This window comes from Herpailurus yagouaroundi, unplaced genomic scaffold (assembly GCF_014898765.1).
Source record: "Herpailurus yagouaroundi ecotype Mexico unplaced genomic scaffold, PumYag 221, whole genome shotgun sequence".
Lineage (NCBI taxonomy): Eukaryota > Metazoa > Chordata > Mammalia > Carnivora > Felidae > Herpailurus > Herpailurus yagouaroundi.
The window spans coordinates 9,345,805-9,361,184 of record NW_024412452.1 but is presented as its reverse complement, the minus strand read 5'-3'; the positions used below and the strand labels follow the sequence as shown (position 1 = coordinate 9,361,184).

Below are 15,380 nucleotides of genomic sequence, written 5' to 3'. Positions count from 1 at the left end.
CACCAAGTTCACTGAGAGAGGGCCCTGCATTTTGGAGCGAGGACCAGGTTCCAACTCTTGTTTGTATGGGCCCGAGCTGTCTAATGGTAGTGAAACTCATGGTAGAAAGTGTGGGAGAGACTTCAGGAAGTTTCAGGCCATCCATTTATGATGGAGGTCTCCATTAACACTGAAGAAAAATGAACCTCCAAGTCATGGTTTGAATTCTGTGTGAGAAGGAAGGGAATGCCAGTGGCCAATGAGCCCGTGGGGACTGATAGTAAAACATCTACACTTCATAGATTGTGTGGACCATGCAATGCAAAGAAACATAGTTGGCACAGATAAAGATGAAATATATGTAGATGGGCCAAGAATATCTTATTCACATGACTGTCAGTCAGGGTATATAAAAAAAAATTCTCTCTCTTCCTCTGCCTCTCCTTCCCCCTCCCCACCCCCACCTCCCATAAATAGTTGAAAGATTTCTATAACAGACATCTATATACGGACTATCTAGATTCTTCTATGTTGGTATTTTACTAGATTTGCCTTACCAAACTCCTCAGTCCTAACCCATCAGTCCCTCTTGTTTTATTTGATGCATTTGCAAAGTAAATGACAGAAATCAGTTTATTTTCAACCCTAAAACTTCAATATGCACATTACTAACTAGATTTCAATATTTGTTGTTTTTAATGTAAAATTTACATACAATGAAATGACAAATTCTAAGTATCATCTGATGAGTTGACAAATACATAATACTTGTAATACAGTGTATATATCTAATACAACCTCCACTGAGATAGTGGATATTACCATCAGCCCAGAAAGTTCCCTCATGTTCCTTCCCAGGCAATCCCTGTCCTTGACCCCAGAAGCAATTACGTTAAAATTTTCCATGTGTATTAGTTTTGCCTGTTGTACAACTCTCCATAAATATAGCCATTCGGTATTTACTCTTTGTGCAAGGCTTCATTTATCCATTATAATGTTGGCTTTATCCATGTTGTGTAAATCAGTATTTCATTCCTTTTGGTTGCTGATTTCATGGTATGATTGGAATCCTATATGACATGCACACTGATGGACACCTGGGCTGTTTCCAGGTTTCGCCTATTAGAACTAAAGCAGCTGTGGACATTTTTGCACGAGCCTCTTTGTGGACTCACGTTTTCATTTTCTTAGGTCAAAAACTAGCAGTGGGATTTCTGGGTCGTAAAGTTTGGTGTATATTTAAGAAACTGCAAGACCTTCCCCAAAGTGGTTGAACCCCATTCCATTTTATATTTTACACTCCTACCAACAATGTGAGAGTTCTGCTTTTCCCTTATCCTTACCAATATTTGTTTTCTATACCCTTCCCCTCCCTTCTTTTGTTTTTTGCAGTACAGCATTGAATAAAGAAAGCATTCATTTGTATCTGCCAGGGACCCCATCATCTCTGACCTCTCTGGAGGCAGCCCTAACCTAAACTATGGCTGTGCTTGTGTTGTGGTGCAGCCCCACCTGCAGTCCTGTCGGGGGGCCTACTGCATACATCACAGGGATGTGGCTTTCAGAGGACAGTTCCATCTTAAGAGTTAACATAAGAATAATTGATACCATTTAATGAGTATCCACAATGTCTGTGATAGGCTATTCACATAAATAATCAGTTTTATTCTCCATGCAAACTCTGTCAGAGAGACATTCCAGTTTAAAAATAAGGCAACTGAGGCTAGAAGAAGGTTGGTGATTGCCAAGGTCACACATGGCCAGTGAAGGGCAGAGGTGAAGAGTTTGGGTTTAAAGATTTAAGCAGATGTAGTCCTCACTCCATGCCCATTAGGTTCATAATTTACATCAGCTCATGTTGCTGAACAAAAGTTTCTAGAGCAAATTGGACTAGCATCTTTGTAAATACATCATAAATATGGGTTGGCTTTGTACCATCAAAATAAGAAGCTCAAGTACAACCCACACGAGAATCTACGAATTTTTCAGATGCAAGTCCCAATTTAGAAATAAAATATCTTTGTACTGTTTTTATCACCCTCTTGTTAGGCAAGATTGTTTAGATATAAAAATGCCTTGTAAGGCAGAGTGTATTGAAGGCTTTCCTGTATTGATCATCTGATAATTCCCCACTTCCCTAAATTGTTAATTATTTTCACAGGTGACTACATCTTTACTATCTAGCCAGATTGAACTCCTTGGAGAGTAGGGGATGATGATGATGATGATGATGATGATGATGATGGTGATGGTGATATTACAACTGTAGGCTTATTAAATGCCAACTACTGTGCTAAGCACTGTATTTGAGCAATCCCATTAATTCTGACAGTGACCCAGTGGGAGGCACTATGAACCCCATTATATGGAAAAAGAAACCAGATTTGTTTGATTAGCCAACTTGCCCAAAGTCACATAGGAAGCAAATGGAAGGGTTTGATTTTAAGCCAGCCAGCTGTGTGCCAATGCTTGGGTACTTAGGCACATCCCAAGCAGTGCATTTTATGCTTATCTGCCACCTTCACCCTCCACCCCCTGCTAGCACAGTGCATTCATTCTCCTAGTAACTCAGGTCTACCTCTTCAGTTTGGCTCCAAAGAGTCCCCACCGAGTCTGGTCCTCTGTGAGGCAGCACTGTGCTAAGCTGCCTTGTGCCTGCCTCTGAAGAGTGAAAATCGTCCTTGGAGAGGTAAGGCTTACACAGATGAAATGATTATAGAATGATACTCAGTCATGTAATGCAAGCACATGATATGATAAAAACTAGGCTGCTGATAGGTTGCACAGAGGCTGTTAAAACCCGAAAGGAGTCCTTATCTTGGTTGCTCAGCATTATATCAACAGGCGTGCAGTGGAGTCAGATCAACCAGCACACAACACAAGTTAGTGGATTTTTATGGTGCCTGGAATAAGCCAAAGATTGTATTGATAAGAGGCCTTCATATAATATAGTAGCTAGAGTTTATTAAACATTTACATGTGGCCGGCATTGTGCCAAACACCTCACACGTTCATTGCATTGAATCTTGGCCCAAAACTCTGTGTGTGTGTGTGTGTGTGTGTGTGTGTGTGTGTGTGTGTGTGCACGTGCACACCCCTGTGCCTTGGGGAGTGGAGAGGTGGTGCTGGCTAGAGAGAAGGTTATTGCTATTCCATTTTAACAGATGATGAAACTCGAGTGTCAGGTTTCTAATAATTTACTTGAAATTGTATGACTAATATACGTTAAAACCGGATTTGAACCCCTGGTCTGCCTGCCTGAAAATCTTAACACACTCAGAGCCTACAAAGTATTGAAACATATTTTAATCCTTTGAAGGGTGGTTTCACATCTATGGAGTGAATGCAACACTTCTGTGACTGGAACATATTTCGAGCTTAAGAAACGTTTCCTGAGTATGAAAACACCAGGATGGTGCTTTCCGGTGGTGTTCTGGGAGATTTGGGGGACACCTAATGTGTTTATGTCCTCCAGCCCCTTTCCTTCAATTGGTGCAGCGCTGTTTTTCTCCAGTTTTACATTTTGGCATTTGGCATCTTATTGCTTAAATGATTAGAAGACCAATGGCGTAGAAGATCAGATTACCCCATTCCTTGATTGCTGTAGACCCAGCATTGACTGTGTCATTTGATACCTTTAATAACATGGAGTTACTTCATTTCTGAGCTATTGAGTGGGGTCCAGCATTGTATGGTAATGGGGTAGCAGGGATCTTGGGGCTTAAAAAAAGGCTGCCAGATGTGGTAGTGGCTGTGGTGGTTCCAGGTACATGGGAAATAACATGCCTCAAAACCTGTGTCTGCCAAAGATAGTTTTGCTGGATTACCTATCCAGGACCTGGGTTGGAGACCATGCCATACATTCTTAGAGCAGTCTATTGCAGTATGCTAGCAGGCCCTTGAAAACTAAAGAATAAACAGGATCTCCAACCCAGGGCTACTCCATGGAAGAAGACTGAATGTTCAGTGCAGTCATCTGGGGCCCCTGGAGGTGTTCTTGCTATGGCAGGGCAGGCAGGAGCTACTCCCTTTTGGGGCATTGAATTATGAAAGGGCCATTTCAGGGACTGGATGTGAAAGTGTGGATATGTGTCTTTGACCTACCTCATGGTTCAAGGCTGCATGTGTCTGGCATTAGATGACAAGAAGGGATGACCTTATGGTTGGATATAACATGGCCCTGGGGTGACCAGCCATCCTGGTGTGCCTGGCACGCTCCCAGTTTTAGCACTGAAAGTCCCATGTCAATCTTGAGCAAACAGAGGTGGTTGACTATTGTACATAGTCCTGGAAACCAGGGCTTCATCATTGCTTGGCCCAAGAGTCTTGTGGCATCCTCCTCACCAGCTCTGGTTCTAGACCCGTCGTCCACAGTGCTACTGAAGACCTCTTGAAAACAAAGCTAACCCCGTGCTTAAAATCCGGCGTTCTTGGCATTGGCATTTGCTACATGTATGTAGCCATGCTGTAGGATCCCTACGTTGCAACCACTCCTGATGTGCCATTCCCTGAACACACCATCAACTTCTGCACCCTTATGTATGTCCCCCTTTCCATGTCTGGCAACTTCATCCCATCCTCTCAGACCTGGCTGTCTTGTGTTGCTTCCCAAGAAGCCGTCCTTGTCCAAACAACCAGTCATTTCTTCTTATTGGTGCTCCTACCATGTACTAGCCACAGTGCATCTAACTACTTCCTTTCTCCCCGTCCGGTCAGGCACTGGGTTGCACACAGCACCAGGTAGCCGAGAAGCGGTGAGTGTTGTGTTCAGTGCCCAGTGTTGAAATAGCTAATTGCAGACTGGGAGGCACTTTGTTGGCAGGGTCTAGAATAGATTTTCAGTGTTTGACTCTCAACATAGTGATTTTTAAAATGTTGGTTTTAGTAGTGGACCCCATTCCCAACCTTAAACAAAATGAAATCTTATGTAGAACCCCATATCTAAGACAGTGAAAGTAGAGGAAAGAGATATAATTGGAAGTGAGGAGGTGGGGGGTGAGGTTGTACCTTGATTGGCCTTCCTTGACCCACCGAGGCCAGACTTCACCACCTTCAAGGATCCCAGAACTCTGGGAATGCTGCGTAAAAGCTGCTAATTCAGAAAGAGGCTTCTGGAGCTTGTGGTTCTGAAGAAGTTCTGGTGTGAGGGGACTGGGCTCTGGCTCCAACCATAACCCTGCAGGGCACTGCCCCTTCTAAACGAATGTGGTTGCCTTTGACGAAGGTCACTGTTGCTTCAAAAGACAAAACCAAACCAAAGCTGTTTGCAAGTCACTGTTAGAGCACTGGTGGGCGCAGTGCTGCAAGTGCTGCTGGGAGGAACAGGTGGTGGAGCTATTTTAATTAGTGACAAGTACTTAATGATTGAAAATAGATCCTGTTGGAAAATTCAGTTGGCCCTTGCCTTTCCTTCCTCAAAAATTGTGTGAACATTGCCAGGTACAGGCCACGTATTTGTGTGCTGTTAACAATGAGGGAGTTACGGCCTGCTCCGACACATTCTGGTGTCTGATCCACCAACCTGATGGGGACTGTCACGTTCAGGTGGCCAGTCTAATGCCATTTTAGTTTTCCTCAGCCTTTTCCTGAGACAGGTGAGTTCCCAGGAGAAATTGAAACCCTTTTATCTTGCTGACCTTATGTATTTGATAAGAGCCTCACTGCAAGTGGGCAGAATGGTAGTCCAGGATGGGAAATGAGTCAGCAAACACACTCTGCCAGACAGAACACCTCGGATCTTAACTGTTGGGCAATTTGATGGGGATTGGAGGGTGGTGTGACTTAATGCCCCTGTCGCCAGTTCCTCTTCACTGGGTGCGAGCAGTGCTTCTTTGAGTCCTTGTTTTCTTTCAGAAGAGGGTTGGTATCTCTTCTCTTGTCTGGTTTTGGAGGGAAATGCTTTTAATTAGGAGGACCTTCAGCAGAGAGGGCCTGGTGGGAACAGAGTTTCTATGTGATTGTCTGAGATGGCAGCAACTTGTGGCTACAAAAAAGCCTGCATCAACAAGCTTTGGAAGGTTCTGGGCTCCTGGGGGAGAAGGATGCTTCACCTCTGGCCAGAGGATGTGTGTCTGCCAGCTCCCATTCAAGTCTGAGAGCACTTGGCCATCCAGTAGGCCTGGGGGTGGGGGGTGGAGATGGACTGCAGTCACTGATAAAAGATTAGGGTGTCTTTGCTTTCTTTTTCAGGCTTTCTGAGGCTTATTTGCCTCATCCTGGATTCTGTGTCAGGTCCTCCTCAGCTTCCAGGAACGAGAGACATGGGTATGGTGCAGTGGGATAGGCACGGGCTCTGAGGTCAGATGGACCCAGCAGTCATTTATCCCTGTGTGACCTTAATCAAATGACTCAATTTATGAACTACAGTATCACTTCCTCTGACACCCAGGCCAGCTTGGAGGTTGCTGGTGACCTCTGGCATTATATACTTTGGCATTATTAAAGAAGAATTCCTTATTTGAGGATTTACAACTTTCCCATGAAGGAACCTCCTTGCTCATCACAATAGAAAACTTTGCTAGAGAACCAGACCTGAATTATGAATCTTGGTTTCAGTTACTTGACCTGAGTCTTGGTTTTTTCATCAGGAAAATTGGGATTTTAATGCCCCATAGGGTTGCTGAGGTAATTAATGAGCTAATGCTTATAAACAAAGTGACCATCACTTAACAAATGTTAGTTTATCTTCCATTAAAAACACCTAGTGTTGGGCTCTCAGTCAACTCAATCTCCCTTATACCTGCCTCTGCCTTTCCATTGTTTCATTACCACAGTCATCCAGATGCCAATGATGAAGTCTGAACTCTGTCCCAGGGACGAGAGAGATGAAGACAGGGTTCTGTCTTCATTTTGCTATAAAATCACCTTAAAAAAAGTAGAGCGGGAGCTGAGAAATTAGCTCAAATGGTAGAGTGCTTGCTTAGCATGTGAGAAGTAGTGGGATCAATGCCCACATTCTCCACAGCTGAATTTTATGAAGGGGGTTCTCCCACCTGGGCCAATTTACACGAAAATGGTGGCCACGGGAAAATGGTGGCCATGTGGCGAGCAGCTGGGTGCCCCTAGCAATGTGCCTACTGTGAGCGATGGATGGGGTGGGGGAGCTTCAACAACAACAACAACAACAACAACAACAACAACAAAGAAATACAGAAGATTAATTTGATCTTTCAAATAAACCTCAAGTGGAACTTCACTTCCTTTATTTTAGCAGCGGTGGTGGCCACATTTAGGAGGAGTTGGGGGGTGTTAGAAAGGGAGGGCTACTACTGTAATCTTCAGAATTTCTATGGACCAAACCTAAAACCCAGAAACCACAAATACTTTGACAACATAAAAATTAAAAAGTTTTTGCATGCCAAAAATGCCGCAAATAAAATGAAAAGACAGATATCCAACTGGAAAAAATAATTATAAATATACAACCAAAAAACTATTTTCTTTAATATACAAAGAGCTCTTTTAGGCTATTAAGAAAATAATGAATGTATTTTAAAAAAAGGCAAAAGATGTGACTAGAAAGTTCACAGAACAAGGAATTCCAAAGGCCAGTTAACAATTCAAAAAGTGTAACCTTACACAAAAGAGGGAAACCAAGTTAAAAAAAGGAGATACCACTTAGACCAAAGAAGTTGGCAAAGATTAATTGCCACATAACATGAGACCCTGGTGAGAACAAAACTTAGCTGTTGGTTTGTGTGGAAATTGTTGAGAACTTTTAGGCATGAACTTGTAGGCAATGTCTTCCAAATTAAAAACACAACATCCTTAGAACCAGCAATTCCAACCCCTTTCTTTGAATGTGTCTGTTAACAGCCTCCACTGTTTTTATAAAATAAATGTACCTAAGGACACCCAAGAAACATTAATAGTGATTATTTGGAGAAGAAAAGAGATTTGCTTTTTGTTTTTCCCACTTTTGTACTGTTTGAGCTTTTTTAGAAAAAAAATCAGATGTTCATATTTTATTATTTTTAGAAAGTTAAATTGCTTTCCAGACATAACAGCATGCTCAACAATGAAAGAAACCTTACCTTTGACCTGATGGTCTCATGTATAAACCGGTTGGTATTCAGACATTTTGTTTAACAAATGAACCATCAACGAGCAAATGCAATAGGAGATGTTTTCTTAATATGTTGCCTCAAATATGTTACCAGCTATAATTCAGCAGAATGATTTCTCTGGACCTTATTGGGTCCTCTGTCACATGGCTGTGCACTTTAAGAAACCTACTGTGGGCATGTTTTCCGGCCCTAGAGCCTTGCTCCCACCCCCACCCTGTCTAGTCTGACGGTCCCAGGCCCATAGATGTGATGCTCCTTCATGCTCCATCATACACTCCTCTGTCTGCTCTCGGCTTCTGGAATGTCCTAGAAGGTTCACGGTGGAGGTGGGACTTGAGCCACTTGAGTAGGTGTAGGTAGGGATTGGAGGGCCTGAGAAGAACTACATAATCAACAAAAGAATAGAACAGTAGTTTTATTGATGGTTTACTGTGAACCTACATATTTGTGCATAGTGTGTTTGGTATTTCATGTCCACCTCACAACCCCTGGGAGAAGTCAGCATTAGGGGCCATGTTCTGTAGGTGAGGTGACATGCTCAGAGGCCACATAGGTAGTGAGGAAGCTGAGCTGGAATTTAAAACAAAGCCTGTCTGCCCATCTCTGAAGGCCCAGCCCTTCACCACTGCTCTGTGGGAGCCTCTCACGCATGGTGTGGGGTGAGCACTAGGAAGGGTCTGTCCACTGTCCCACGAGGTCACCTTAGGATTTAGCTCCAGGAGTCCTGGTGCTGGGTCTGCCTCAGAGACATTAGACCCTGGAAGGAGTACAGTCCTTGGCTGTGGTAGTTGTGATCCCATGTGTTTGCAGAAGGGGTGCCGGGGAGGAGGGATGCAGAGGAATGTCTGTTCCGGCAGAGTCTGAAAAGAAAGCAAGGGATGACATTCCTTCCTGGGAACGGAGGCTGGGCTGGCCTTGAATCATGACCCCCGTGGTCGCCGATTCAGCGCATTGCATGCATCCTAGGCTACAGAGTGCTGATGCAGGCAGTTCATCTTTGATTTTCCTTTTCATCCCCCATGACAACCACCACATAGCTTTTCCTGCAGTCTGGCTGGGTTCCCACTACCAGGGGAGGCTCAGAACTGGAGTGCCTGGAAAAGTCGCCCATGGCCACGAGAGGGGCAGAGTCACCCCAGGTGGGGTTGATGTTGCCCCAGCTATTTAACAGCTGTAGCTGGTGGGGTTGGGAGGCTCTCCAGATGCCAGAGAGGGGACTGAAAAGTAGCGCCCCAGAGGAGGAATGCTGAAGTCACTGGGGCAGGTTCGAGTGGCTTTTCTTGGACAGGTTCCTTCTGTCCCCGCTGGTGAGGGTGATTTTGCTTTTCAGTCTGAGAGGCAGCCCTAACAGTGGGCCTGGGGGACACCGGTGTGGGGGTTGGACAGTGTGTGGAGGCCTGGATGGAAAGTTTCTAGTACTTATGGAGTGTGTCCTAAGTTCTTGGCACTGTGCTGGGTGTTTAAGGCACAGTGTCTAGTTTTTCCCCTCATAACAACCACCTGGACTATGATGTTCCCATTTCAGAGATGAGGCAGTTGAAGCTCAAGGACTTGCCATGGCCAACATGGCCAGAGTTCTAACACAGGTAACGTGGGCTCCAGAGCCAGGCTCTGTATGTTGCTACTCCCAGACCACAGTTGTGTGCTCTTAGGCTGTGGGTTGTGCCCTCAGGGAGCCGGGCAGAAGTAGCTTTTCTCAGGGCCAAACAGTTATTGCTGCTGAGAGGGCCTGGGCACAGAATGGATCCATGTTGGCTCATTCAGTCAGAGCTTTTCCTGCCCCTCCCAATCCATTCTGCTGTACTTAAGTGGCTGTCACCCACCTGGAAATGGGCTGAGTGTTGACAAATATGCCAATAAGTGAATTCCCTAGGAAATAATTCTGTTTCCTTCGAGAAGGTGTGGGGCAGGGCAGTGGAAGACTGGTGGAACCACTGCTTGTGGGGGAGGCTGCTGAGGGAGTGAGCCCACCTCCCCCAGCTCTTGCCTGCCCTGCCAGCCCCCAGCCCTGGCTCTGGCCTCCGTGCCTCTTCAGCACTTTTGTTCTGTGCCATACAATGGAGCGTGTCCCTGCAACCAGCTGTATTATTGTCTGGAATCTGGATGTTTCCTGTCGACACTGCTCGTTTCCTGGGAGGGGGGACTGTGCCTTCCTGGTGACACCTGAAGATCTTGACCCACTTGTGTTTGTGGAGTCTCCCTGTCCCCCCTTTATCCCCGCTCTGTAGCCTGCCTCCGTGGATCAGCTGAGTGGCCTGACTCTTGTCTTACATACCCTTGGGTCAGCATTCTCTCACATTCTAATAAGCCTGGGATCTTTTTGGGGGGCACCTGATTGGCTGGTTTGCTAGGCCTCTTAATTTATAGCCATTGGATCCCATTTGCGTCATCACATGACCCTCTTATCCTGCCATAGGATATTGCTATCATTGTATTCAAACATTAAAAAGTAAATTTTGTATGGGGACCACAATTTGGCTGAAGACCCAGGGGCCCATAGGCCTATAGCAGTGTGCTGGGTGTCCTGGGGCACGAAGAGCAAAACTGAGGCGTGGACTCCTGGTACGGAGCTTGATGGGCCCCTTGAGCTTGATGGGGACTTGGCTGAAAGTCCCTGGGAAATAGTTAGCTCTTGTGAGGGAGCGGGTAGCCTATCATTGGATGTGAGGCTGTGTCATTGTGTGAATTTTTATTTTTTATTTTTTAATGTTTATTTTATTTGAGAGAGAGAGAGAGAGAGAGAGAGAGAGAGAGCGAGCAAGTGGAGGAGGCTCAGAGAGAAAGGGAGACACAGAATCCAAGCAGGCTCCAGGCTCTGAGCTGTCAATATGGAGCCTGATGCGGGGCTTGAACTCTCGAACCTTGAGATCCCAACCTGAGCCGAAGTCAGACACCTAACCGACTGATCCACCCAGTCACCCCTCATTGTGTGAATTCTAAAAGTAATATAAAGGTGCATTAAGAAAAAGAATCAGATCATCATAATTGTTTATGGAAAAAAGTAAGACCCCTTGGCCACTCCATCACTGGTAGATGACCAGTGTTTATGGAGGGACTCATGGGTTTTGAGTCTTGGTCTCTGTGAAGATCTTGTCTTTCCTAAACTAATAGTGGCCTTTCCTCTCTCTATAGAACATGGAGAGTTTCTGGCTCTGGACCTTGGGGGGACCAACTTCCGTGTGCTTCGTGTAAGAGTAACAGACAATGGGCTCCAGAAGGTTGAGATGGAGAACCAGATCTATGCCATCCCTGAGGACCTCATGCGAGGCAGCGGCACCCAGGTATGACCCTTCTCTCAGAGCGGCCACTGGGACTCTGGGCCCCACGGGAGCAGACTCTATTCTTCCTCTGTCTGGGGGAAGGAGACCCTGACTAAGGTTCAGGTTTCCTGGCATATGTCTGCCTGGTGATCCCTTTCTATGCCTGGAGGTTGAGTAGGGCGCCTCCATCAGGAGAGGTGCATGCGGGCCAGAGAGCAGGGAACATGTGAATGAGGCCCTGGGGTCCGGATGTACCATAGCAGGTGGTGTTTTGATTTGCCATGTCTTTTGAGGTCTGCTTGCGTGGGCTGGTTACCGATGAAAGTCTGCTGTCAGGACGCTGGGCCCAACGCTGCCAGACGCCTGTGATTGGCAGTGATGCCGCTGAATAGCAAGTCAGAAGACACAGTTGTGGTTTGACACCGCCACCTGCCACTGTGGTCATTCTGCAGCCCTCTTTGGTGTATACTTGCTACCGTAGCATCACATGAAAATGGAAGTTGGCCCTTTACCTTTGTGGTTATTTGCTCTTTCTCTTCTTGACTGTCTAAAACAGAAGGATGCACACAGGGATGGAAGCCTATTGAGAAAGCATCAAAATCCAGTCTGTCCCACCTGGCACTGCAGTGGACATATTGCCCCAAATCCTGCTTGGTCATCCCCATATCTTTGTGGCTTCTAGAGCATTTAAACAATCAAAGGAGTGAATGCAGAAGAAATGTGAAATCCAAGAAAGAATCCTCTCAGTAACAGCCAGAAAAAAAGCAGCAAGGATGGGATTGCCACTGTGATAGTCTCCAAACATATATTGAGCTTCTACTATGCATTGGGCAGTGATCCTTGCTGGGAATTAAAGTCCTGGCCTCTCCCCTCCGGGGCTTACAGCACAGCTGGACCACCAGGTCACACACCCCACCCCTCACAGAAGGTCATAAGTGGGTTGAAGTGGATGAGTGACTGTCAGGAGGAGGAGGAGCTGACACATGATGACCCATTGTGTGTCAGGCTGAGCAAAAGCTTTTTGTATGCATTTCCTCTTTTTGTCCTCATGCTGGCCCTGTGAGGCTGAGTGTTCATGTTATCTGCTTTATAGATGTGGAATTGCGTTTTAAAAGATTGAGTGAATGACTTGGCTTTAGATCATAGGGGTGGTTGGGACCAGAGGCACAACACAAAGCCCGATTGATGACATTAGAACCTGTATCTGCACAACTCTAGGGGGCTCTGTCCACTTGGTAGGCCACACGATGTGGTCCATGTGAGTGGTGCTTCCTGGAATTAGGCAACATGGTGGTCCTAGATCCCGACTACCTGCCCTGCTTCCAGAGTAGGAGGTGCCCCCTGAAGGGGCTGGTGCTCCTACAGACAAGAAATCTTGTGGGGCAGGCCCTTTGGGGGCTGTCCCTCCCAAGAGTTCCCCCAGGGGATCCCTTCTAGAGAGGGGACTCTCACTGCCACCACACCAGAAGTATCTGGCCAGGTGGTGGGTATCAGCCACGGGTCCAGCATTATTTTCTGCTCTTGGGTGTCCAGGGAACCTGGTCTCCCCTTTCAGCTGCTCAGAAAGAACCTTCCTTGGGGTGTTCTTCCTGCTCCTTCAACTTCTCTCAGTCCAGTCACTGAAGACATTCCTGGATGATAGCACTGCTATAGGGATCACTCTCAGCTTGAGCAGTGGTTATTCCTGTTGTATTTTCTACACAGCGTGTACGCAATAAAAGAGTGAATGGAGGAAATGAAATCCAATAAGATGCACTTCCAGTGTGGTCACCATTTCTTAGGCCTTAGAGTTTAGAAGAGGTGGGGCCTAGTGTATGGTTCTCACCATACTGGGCCACCTCCTCAGAAGGAAATTTCAGACCACAAGTAGATCATGTGGGGGAGATACTTTTAGACTCTTTATTTGTCCCTGGGTACAGCTCTGAGGGTAAATCTGCTTTCCTTGTTTTAATGCTGGGGTTGGACAAGGGAGGCAAAATCCTTGAGACTGAGATTTGAGCTCTCACATAGCTCCAGGACATACAGACAATGTTTAGTCCAAATTTGAAAAAAAAAAAAAAAAAAAAAAAAAAAATCTGAGATCCACCGGGAAGAAACATAAAGCTATTGTGATATTTTAAAAGTTTTGAATAAATGGAAAAGTGCTAAATAAAAATGAAACCTAAGAAAATTAGAAGAAAATACAGGTGTTTATTTCACCCTAAGGAAGGGAAAGAATACTATATGCCTGAAGCAGAAACCAGTTGGTAAGAAGATTGGAACGAAATTTATAGTGGATATTTTAGTGGTGGAATTGCTGGTGCTTTTTTTTCTCCCTATATTTTCCTTATCCTTTTTTTTTTGGATGGTAGGTATCAGTCTTTTAATTGGGAGGAGAACAAATGGATTTTAAACGTAAAGTTTCATTAAAACCAAGACCAAATCACCAAACCCTAAACTTGCAAAGGTTTCTGAGGATCTGTCAACCTGGACAGTGTGGGTTCCTGGATAAAATCTGTCTTCAGGCACATAAACTTGCACTTGAGAGCAGTGAATTGCAAATTGTAATAGTGGCCACTTTAGATTTTTAAAGTGTATCTTATGGGAAGGGGAGTGAACAGATTCTGAGACCAATAAGGAAAAGGAAACCATTCTAACCTTATGAAATGATGCCCTTTGAGACTTTTTATGGCAGGAAGGTATTAGCTCTTTCTCCCAGTATCTTATCCTTAGATCATCAGCTAATAGAAAAGGAGATAGTTTTCCAATTAAGGAAGCTGATGGTCTGCTCTTTCTTGCTTAACCAAGTACTGTCTAGTAGAACTTTTTGCAATGGTAGAACTGTTCTGTATCTGCCCTGTGCAATATCGAAGCCACTAGCTAGCTACTAGTGGCATTGAGCACTTGAAATATGGCTAGTGTTGTGACTCAAGAAGTAACTATTAAATTTTTTAACATTTTAAGTGATTAAGATAACAGGTGGCTAGTGGCTACTGTATCAGGCAGCATATAATTTAGTGCCTCTTCACTGCCTTTCCTCGTTGGCAACACAGTTGGAAAGGGAGCAGTGGATCGGGGCTGGATGAGGGAAACCATTTTGCTTTTCCCCCCTTCTAAAGCTCCCCCTCTTCATCTCTGATGACTAGAGTACCAGGAAGAAGGTGCTGGGAGTTGGTGATTTGTAAATTTTGTCTCTGATCAACTTCCCAACAGAAAATCAGAACTTGTTGAGTATCTATCTAAAAACCCTATGTCATATTAAAATACTTGGCTTCTGCTCAAGGTAATTAGCACTTGTGCATTGGTGATCCTCTTCGTGAGAGAGGTTTGTCATTGCCCAATCTTTTTGCTCTTGAGAATGTTTTGGTTTGGAGATCGAGAGTTTCAGCATCAGCTGAGGTTAATTTTGCATGTGATTAGACAGAGGGGCAGGATCAATGCAGGACATTGTTAGAGCTGGCCACCTTCTAGATGGGGTTGGCCTGTCTTCCTGGATCACTCCCACTGAGCATACCCCAGACATCTGGGGAGCCAGTGGGCCTCTCAGCCTACCCTGCCACCTGCAACCTCTTAATTCCTTTGTAAATGCAAATACTTTTTGGGGTTTAGGGCAGTGGTTCTCAAACCTGCTTCAGGATTACCTGGAGGGCCTCACCCCTGCAGTTTTTGATTCAGTAGGTTTAGGTTTGGGCTTCAGAATTTACATTTAGAGTATGATGGTGGTGTTGTTGCTGGTCTAGGACCACATTTTGGGAACCTCTGGTTTAGTGGGATCTTCCTTGCTTCTGTCTAGAAAGGAAAAGGTATATTTTCATCCATCCCCCTTGGCTTTTAGATTTTGCCATCTGGTCAACCTGGCCCATGGCACCTATTTAGTCTCTTCGGCCTCTGCTTACTTTTTGTACCAGAGTGCCCCTGGCCTCAGACTCTAAGCATCTGGAGGGAGTCACTACCTCTCTTTGAGGATGCTCACTGGGCAAGAAGGAAGCTATGGGGCTATGGGCCTTGGGACTGATCGAAAGCCTGGATAATTATAAATACAGCTTTTTCTTAGAAGCTGTGGGTCCTGCTTGGCATGGTCACAGTTGTGAGGCTG

The 15,380-nt window shown here is 45.3% G+C and overlaps 1 protein-coding gene across 3 annotated transcripts in view; it reads left to right on the top strand.

Moving 5' to 3' along the window:
- The window catches only part of HK2 (hexokinase 2), a 62,201-nt gene that overhangs the window by 24,051 nt on the left and 22,770 nt on the right, over nt 1-15,380 (top strand). For all 3 annotated transcript variants that reach the window (XM_040458410.1, XM_040458409.1, XM_040458411.1), the window contains exon 3: nt 11,178-11,326. In XM_040458410.1, the coding sequence (XP_040314344.1) occupies nt 11,178-11,326 (149 nt within the window). The remainder of the gene's footprint in view (nt 1-11,177; nt 11,327-15,380) is intronic.